Raw genomic sequence first — 8,839 nt, forward strand, 5'->3', positions numbered from 1 at the left:
CCATAGCAACAGCCTAGCAGGAAGTGGGAACCATTTAAGATGTGCATCCATTCTGCATTTCCTTCCTTCTTCACTATTTCGACAAGACGAAAACAATTATGAAGACTATTGCAAACAATTATGAACAGTTATGATGACTAATATACTGTAAATATTTATTTGCCTTTTTTTGTCAAATGATTGAGATTTGATCTCTACCCCTGAAATATGATAAATTCTGGATTTCATTTTTATTACAACTTCATTCTGTTAATCATTCTGGACTCATCTAACATTTACATACAGATTCTTACTGTCCTACTGATTATTACCTGAAAGCTGTGGAACTGAACAGAGGAGCCGACTGCAATCATCTTATAAATGAATCTGCAAGCTGGTGTTATTATTGAAGACGGTGATCCCAGCTTTCTGAGGGTCCCTCACACTGTGCTTGATTTACTCATGTACACTAATGTAAGCACAATTTCTCTGTAAAAGGTGCTGTTTACATTCTGACTCATAGTGAATTGTCTATCTGGACAATTCACTGCTGATGCACGCCGAAGGGTCTGAAACTGACCACCTGCTACTAAAAACATCAAACTAACACATCTACGTGTGGGTCATTCTACAGAAGCGTCCACTGTCCTGTCTCTCCATAGGAGTCACTGGTGTTACCGATCCTCACTGGTGTTCCACATAATAAAGGAAACACCAGAGACGTTTTTAATGAAAGAAGCATTTCACAGAACATCAAACCACACGCTGTCCATCAGGGAACGTCCACTAAAATACGGAATTTAATCCATTTGTGTTTCTATTTTTGAAGAATAAATTTGGTCACACCGGTGACGTCAGCTAAAAGCTTCATATGAGATCATGAGCTGAATGAGAAGATCTCTGAGAGCTGAGAGACACAGTGGACTCACCACGAGCTTTTCTCCATAGATCCTCAGAAAACAGGTCAAAGGGGTCGAGTGATGTCATCAGTGTGACTTTTATTTCAAAATAAGAGACTTTTGTTACACGGTAACACCAGTGACGCGACGCCTGGGGACTTTTTTTTATATATAATATTTATTTGGCATTAGTTTCCTTTATGTCATTTAATTCATATATTCCATAGTCATGTTCAGATTGTTGCAGTTAAAGCAGCAGAAAAGCACGTTTTTCCTTCGGCTCCTGTAGCTCTTCACACGTGACCGTGAGGACGAGCTCTTCTGTGGTGATTGGAATTCTATGATTGGTTTAAAAACCAATATTGCTAAACTGTTAAACTTAGTTTTATATTAAAATATTAATAAATTATAACCCCTAACATGCTTTTTAAGTGTAATATATATATTTAAACCCTAGGGACACAAAAATGACCGTTTCTGTAGAATGACCCGTGTATATTTCACTACATTTAATGACAGAAAGAGTCACAATCACCCAGAACACTTTGGGAGATCAATCTCTGAGCAGCAGCTGAGTGCTGGTTTTTTTCCTCCTGTGAAACATTGAAAAGGTTGATGGAGGGGGGAAAAAAAAAACTTTCCCAGAAATCTGACATGCTTCGTTCACAATGTAAGCTGCTTTTATTGCAGGGCGTGCGGTGCAGCAATCCGTGTCTGAACAAACCCGCTACTGTAGCCGGGAGATAGTGTGACGAACGAGAATCCAGCTTCCACAAATGCATTTTGTTCTGCGGAGGTAAATAAAGTAGGACTGTTTGGCCTGGTCCTGCTGAAGAGGCTACGATTATGGAAAGAGAGATGCTGCTGAATTCTCTCTTGTGAAAGGAAGTAGGTTTGTGGAGCGGAGGATAGAAAAGTGAGACGTTCCGCGGCCCCAGGGGACCAGCGCAGCATCCACACGAGGACAAGGCAAGCTAAAGCACGGACACATGGCACACGGACACAGCCGGCTCGGCCGAATCAATGGAAAACTGACATTACCACAAAGCGAAAAGTCAGAAATCTAATTCAATCCTCTACTGCACTGCTTTATCAGGGCAACTTAAAAACTCCACTTTCTTGCATAAAATCATCCTTATTAAATTATTATCATTAATAGGGGTGCTTTTGGTGTATGTTGCCTTGAGGCAACATTGCGAGATGGGAAGAAATGACATAGACCCGTGGTCAGAGCTGGTTTATGAGGAGCCTGGCCACTTCTTATTTCCCCTGTTATATCATAAACAGGACTGTTGAACAGTAGAGGGCGCCCACGAGGGAGTCCTCAATGAATGGGGGTGAATGAGGCTCAATAGCTAAAAACAAACAGATAAAATAGTTTCTAATCACTCGCCCAGAACTTTCCTTTCATTTTAGAAAGAAGGATGGATTTCACTAAAAAAAAAAACAAAGGATTATTACTGTATGTTTCCTTTTTTTCTACAGCAAACTGGTTTCGGGCAGCAGGAGGCGGGGCTTTACAGCTAGAGCGGGATGATTGATTGGCTGTTCGCACTCACTGACATCATGAATATACAAGGCCCAGTTTTAACCTCCTATAACTCGAGTTTAAAAGCTCTTAAAAATATTACAGCGGTGTTAAAATGTTTTATTGTATCCATTGTTCAGGAACTGATTGGATTCCTTTACATTAAAATGTTTCAGCATTTATAAACTATGATTTTGCTCAAATCCTCCATATCAACCCATTCATTTTTGACTTGCTCAGGAGCGCCCTCTAGTGTTTGAGAAACCTGGAAGGCAGCATAGAGAGTGGTAATTCTCCTCTCTACAAGTTCTCTACCGTGGTCCCTGATAAGGTTAGACCTGGCTTGTGACTGGCTAAATCCGTTCCACTGTTGCAGTGTTGCTTCTAGGCAACAAACATGTTTCTGAAAATTGATACTGAACGTTAAAAATAGGTTTAAAAGCGCCCACTAAAAGAAAGTATGACCAAGTACATGCTTTTCATTCCCTTACTCAAACTCTTCCCTTTATTGGTAACCCTATTACTGTCTTTAAATATGTATGTCATTGTAAAGTGAGTTTGTTGCCCTGAGGCAACATCATGCAATAGAGGGTTAAATCTAATAAGGATTTACTAGACTGAGTGAATAACCGGCTCTAAATGTAGGTATTGTGATATAAACCGAGTCTGTTCTACAGTTTCTCATTAGACTGAATGAATAACCGACTCTAAATGTAGGTATTGTGATATAAACCGAGTCCGTTCTACAGTTTCTCATTAGACTGAATGAATAACCGACTCTAAATGTAGGTATTGTGATATAAACCGAGTCCGTTCTACAGTTTCTCATTAGACTGAATGAATAACCGGCTCTAAATGTAGGTATTGTGATATAAACCGAGTCTGTTCTACAGTTTCTCATTAGACTGAATGAATAACCGACTCTAAATGTAGGTATTGTGATATAAACCGAGTCTGTTCTACAGCTTCTCATTAGGCTGAATGAATAACCGACTCTAAATGTAGGTATTGTGATATAAACCGAGTCCGTTCTACAGTTTCTCATTAGGCTGAATGAATAACCGGCTCTAAATGTAGGTATTGTGATATAAACCGAGTCCGTTCTAGTTTCTCGTTAGACTGAATGAATAACCGGCTCTAAATGTAGGTATTGTGATATAAACCGAGTCCGTTCTACAGTTTCTCATTAGACTGAATGAATAACCGACTCTAAATGTAGGTATTGTGATATAAACCGAGTCTGTTCTACAGTTTCTCATTAGGCTGAATGAATAACCGGCTCTAAATGTAGGTATTGTGATATAAACCGAGTCCGTTCTACAGTTTCTCATTAGACTGAATGAATAACCGACTCTAAATGTAGGTATTGTGATATAAACCGAGTCCGTTCTACAGTTTCTCGTTAGGCTGAATGAATAACCGACTCTAAATGTAGGTATTGTGATATAAACCGAGTCCGTTCTACAGTTTCTCATTAAGCTGAATGAATAACCGACTCTAAATGTAGGTATTGTGATATAAACCGAGTCCGTTCTACAGTTTCTCGTTAGGCTGAATAAATAACCGACTCTAAATGTAGGTATTGTGATATAAACCGAGTCCGTTCTACAGTTTCTCGTTAGGCTGAATGAATAACCGACTCTAAATGTAGGTATTGTGATATAAACCGAGTCCGTTCTACAGTTTCTCGTTAGGCTGAATAAATAACCGACTCTAAATGTAGGTATTGTGATATAAACCGAGTCCGTTCTACAGTTTCTCATTAGACTGAATGAATAACCGACTCTAAATGTAGGTATTGTGATATAAACCGAGTCCGTTCTACAGTTTCTCATTAGACTGAATAAATAACCGACTCTAAATGTAGGTATTGTGATATAAACCGAGTCCGTTCTACAGTTTCTCATTAGACTGAATGAATAACCGGCTCTAAATGTAGGTATTGTGATATAAACCGAGTCCGTTCTACAGTTTCTCATTAGACTGAATGAATAACCGACTCTAAATGTAGGTATTGTGATATAAACCGAGTCCGTTCTACAGTTTCTCGTTAGGCTGAATGAATAACCGACTCTAAATGTAGGTATTGTGATATAAACCGAGTCCGTTCTACAGTTTCTCATTAGACTGAGTTAGATTTTTACTAATGTTTGTCCAACCTCACAACAATGGTTATGAAAAAGCACATTTATGGGCGGAGCCTGGATAAAACAATGTACTGTCCTACAAATGCAATGGGAAGTAACCATGGCGACAGTACAAGTGAGAAAAACTGCATCAAACATGTCTTACACCTTGCATTTTATAGTTAATGCAATTTTCACTAGAAGTTTATTCACAAGATAAAGTTGATTCTCAAACATTGAATCAGTCATAGCTGAATTCTGCCTCGGTCATTAGTCATCATGTGATTTACATTAAAGTTGGAATTGATAACAAACGTCCACCCACTTTTAACATGCCTAGGGAAAAAATAACAAAGGGAAAAATATCCCCAAAGATATTTTGAGTCTAAAATTCAGAACCACCCGATTTCTGATGGCTTTTCGAGTGCTGGGTGATAAAGAGGCGGGGCCAGTGCACTTTACTGTGCGTTTTCAAGCCATGCCTGTAGACCCAGGGGTTCAGGATAACACTGAGGTCCAGCCGAGTGGATTCTACATCACATGCGCGCCCTTTCCCTCTGAAGTCTCGAGTTATAGGCACGAGAGACTGTGTTCCATGCGTCCATATACCGGTCCATACACATGGCGATGCATTTCTGCAAAAACAGAATCAGAGACATTTATTACCGCTGAGAGGGTAACAGTGCAGTGCTGTGAAAAGCAGTAAGACTATTTACTTTATTCAAGCTAACACACTTTAATCTTCACTAAAAATCTTCTATTTAGTTATAAGATTAATATATTTTATACAAATTACTGATAAATCTCTGCTACAAACTGAAACATAACTCCGTTTCAAACACGTACCATTTATTAACTATTCAGATGTGACAACATAGCACATCAGCGGGGTTAACCGTAACACGCTGAGCTGTAACAGCCTCTAAAACGTCTGGTAAACCCATATAATCAAAATTAGTTCACCACAATTCTATACTGTTCAATCCAGATTAGCTTTCCAGCCTAAATACATAAAAATAGAGTAATTAACATAAATATGATTCGTGAAGAGGCAAACTTAATTTTCATAGAAACAGAACAGCAAATATGAACCACATTTAAATATATTTTACTTATGTGGCACATTTATATGTATAGAAATATATATACACACACAGACATATATCATTACATGCACATTAATCGTCTGTCAAACTTTTCATAATGTTTAACACACTTTACCACCAAATCCAAGTAAACAGGATAAGGCTCTCACTTCTGTAGATGTACTTACACCCACAATACAGTCAGAAAACCATATTCTGGCATACAGTGACGTCATTTATTTTGATAATGACCAATAAAGCTAGATCACTCAGTCCCAGGTTCCCATGTAACAAACAGCTGTAGACGTATACACATCCATATCACCGCTGTCGGTACAAAATCTCGTATCTCCATCTTTGACGTTTTTCTGGTTTTTGACATATTTTGAAAATGCCTGTTGTTTTTCACATCGTGTGTAAGTTTCATGATGAAGGGATCAAAAGAAACGGCACACAATGGCTTGGAAAGACGTCTGGTTCCATTGACTTACACTGAAAGTAAAGCGGGGTTTTTCCTTCTCCTGTAAAGTTACCATTTTGGAGATATGAGGTTTTGTTCCGACAGCAGCGACATATAAATAATGTATGTGTGTGTGTGTGTGTGTCTATGTATGTGTGTGTATATATACACATACATACACACACATGCATATACACACGTGTGTTTGTGTGTAATTATATATACAAATATATATAATGTATGTGTGTGTCTATGTATGTGTGTGTATATATATATATATATATATATATATATATATATATATATATATATACACATACATACACACACACACACACACACACACACAGTGAACAGGTAGTGTGTTCCTCTGGTTTAGAGGCTTCGACTTCTACCTGTTCCGAGTTGTCCAGCGAGCTTCCCGGCTTTCCAATGCACTTCCTGAAGCATTTATCGGTCATCCTCTGAAAAACGAGAAAAACGCAAACCCAGTTTAGGCGTAAACGCAGGAACTGTGCTGGTCAGCCTGACCCTGCAGCCCCGCTGTGTAACTGACCTGCAGGAGCTCCTGCGCGTTCGCCACGGCGATCTGCACCTTCACCTGCTCCATTATGGCGCCCGGGTCCACCTTCCCCGAGCCCGCTCCGGAGGAGTAATCCGAACCGAAACCGTCCATGTTCCGCGCTTATTGACCACTTTACTCACTCCGTGAAGCTCTCACATGGGCCGGCTCCCTCAATGCCCTTCACGTGCACCGGAACAGCTGCCTACTCTGTTTCCTGACGGACGAGGTTTATGGGAAATGTAGTTCAAATAATGTGTAGCTCATTTAAAGGGGAACTCCATCAAATTTTCAACATTTCTTCGATGTAATTCAATAGTGAAGATGTACACAGAGTCGTTCAGAGTGTTTTGGTGTCCGTTCTACAGAAACTTGCTCAATCCGAATTGTTCACGGTGGTCACAGTGGTGGTGATGGGAACCAGACGCCCCCCTCTAAAAGCTCCCTCACAGAAAGTCCCTACATGAAATGGTGATGAATTCACTCAGACACTGATGTCTGAGACTCTGTTTTACGATATATTTGAGAAAATTTTGGTCTTAAAATCCATTCATGGTGGAGGGAGACATGCAGGGCGCTGTGCGGCAAAATAGTCCCCAAAGAAAACTCATTATTCCAGATTTTCCACTATTTTCCATCATTGACATTCCATATAAGCTCAGAAGACTCGTGTAGGTTCTCTGGTGGTTCTGGATGGTAAATAAAGTGTCTATATCTGTGTTGTAGTCATGGAGACCCCTGGTTCCCATCACCACCACTGTAAAGACGTCTGAGCTATTTCACACCAAACCCTCTGAATCTCTGTTTACACCTCATGGACTGAATCAGTGGAATTCCCCTTTAACTACTGTTAGTAGTAGTTGGAGTTTAGTCATTGTTTAGTATTTTACATGTAATAACTAGACCACCAACTTTTTTGTACATCACCAAGTAGCATTTAATACGTTTTACTCATATAATAACTTTAAAGACAGTAACAAATTCTCTAGCCTAAAGTTGGAATTTAACTATTGACTTTAGTTGCTTGCAGCATCTGATGTATAGAAACACATCAATATCCACAACAGTCCAACAAGTGCAGGCCGACTTCCCAAGCAGCTCTGCTGTATATTAATTTTATTCATATTAGTGTTGAATTATTTTTACTCAGAATATCAACAAAATGTCAAACGTATTCATGTAACCTTCAGTTATATGTCATGTACAAACTTGCTATAAAGCATTTTCTCTGTAAACCTGCAGAAAGTGGCTTTAGGCATCCACAGTGGCTCAAATGGAACTTGCGAATTATGATCCTAATTTTACACATAATATAAAAAACAATATCTCATCTTTTCTATAAGAATGCTCATTTTTCCTCTTATCAATTTCTGTTAAAGCTGATATTTGTGTGTGTTTATCTGCTGCCACACTCTACAAAGTCCCTCCAAAGTCTTTCAGTCCTAATACAGCAGGGGGCGCTGTTTCGCCACAAACATGACAGCTATGTTAAACCAGTGATAAGCCAATAACAGTAAAGCAGTATCTTCTCAGTCCAGAAAAAGAGAGCAATCCAAAGTTGGTTTTTTATGGTAAATATTCAAAAACACGTGGTAAATATTTAAATGCTGCCTTGGTAATGAAAAATGTAAAGGTTTGGGCATTTTTGTAGAAGCTGCTGCCGGAGCAGAGAGCTGTTTAAAGACCTTCTGCGCTCAAACACGTATTGTTTGAGTGGTTAACTCCTTTCGACGGATTCACTGTGATAGTATGGACTGATGTTTGCCTCAGATTTGCTACCAGAGCACATTGTTGTCCATTGAAAACATCCTCAGTGAGTGGTGAACGGTGCAGCACTGCATATGAGCTTATTTTGTGACATCACAAAGTGCCCGGCCTGCTCATCAAGCATTTCTTCTGGGTGTCAGCAGTCAGTGTCCCCACCCTTTGCTGCAGTAACAGCCTCTGCTCATCTGGGGAGGCTTTACACTAGATGCTGGATCATTGCTGTGAGGATTTGATTGAGCATTGCTGATGTTGGATGGTCAGTTCAGAATCACTCCAACACAACCCAAAGGTATTTGATGGGGCTCCATCACTCCAATACACTACAATATGTTAGAGGCTGCAGGCTGAAGGGCTGGTTAATGGTGACCATGGTCTGCCTCACTGCAAGCTAATATATCGCTGTTGTTTGAGGAAAACCTCGTATCTCCAAAAT

At 39.6% G+C, this 8,839-nt stretch overlaps 1 protein-coding gene across 1 annotated transcript; it reads right to left on the reverse strand.

The window, feature by feature from the left end:
• Positions 1-4,694: 4,694 nt before the first annotated feature.
• timm13 (translocase of inner mitochondrial membrane 13 homolog (yeast)) lies at positions 4,695-6,852 on the reverse strand. The gene is made up of 3 exons (XM_017702537.2): positions 6,634-6,852; positions 6,473-6,541; positions 4,695-5,167 (listed from the first exon to the last, which is right to left on the reverse strand). Exons 1-3 carry the CDS (start codon positions 6,751-6,753, stop codon positions 5,069-5,071), a joined length of 288 nt encoding a protein of 95 aa, XP_017558026.1. The 5' UTR covers positions 6,754-6,852; the 3' UTR covers positions 4,695-5,068.
• Positions 6,853-8,839: the final 1,987 nt, after the last annotated feature.

This window comes from Pygocentrus nattereri, chromosome 15 (assembly GCF_015220715.1).
Source record: "Pygocentrus nattereri isolate fPygNat1 chromosome 15, fPygNat1.pri, whole genome shotgun sequence".
Taxonomy (NCBI): domain Eukaryota; kingdom Metazoa; phylum Chordata; class Actinopteri; order Characiformes; family Serrasalmidae; genus Pygocentrus; species Pygocentrus nattereri.

What these genes read in the sequence shown, in the direction of transcription:
- timm13 (XM_017702537.2), bottom strand. Translation starts at nt 6,753, where the DNA reads ATGGACGGTTTCGGTTCGGATTACTCCTCCGGAGCGGGCTCGGGGAAG. An exon ending in ACGCGCAGGAGCTCCTGCAG is followed by an intron (nt 6,542 to 6,633) that starts GTCAGTTACACA and finishes CTCGTTTTTCAG; the next exon opens with AGGATGACCGATAAATGCTT. An exon ending in CGCTGGACAACTCGGAACAG is followed by an intron (nt 5,168 to 6,472) that starts GTAGAAGTCGAA and finishes CTGTTTTTGCAG; the next exon opens with AAATGCATCGCCATGTGTAT.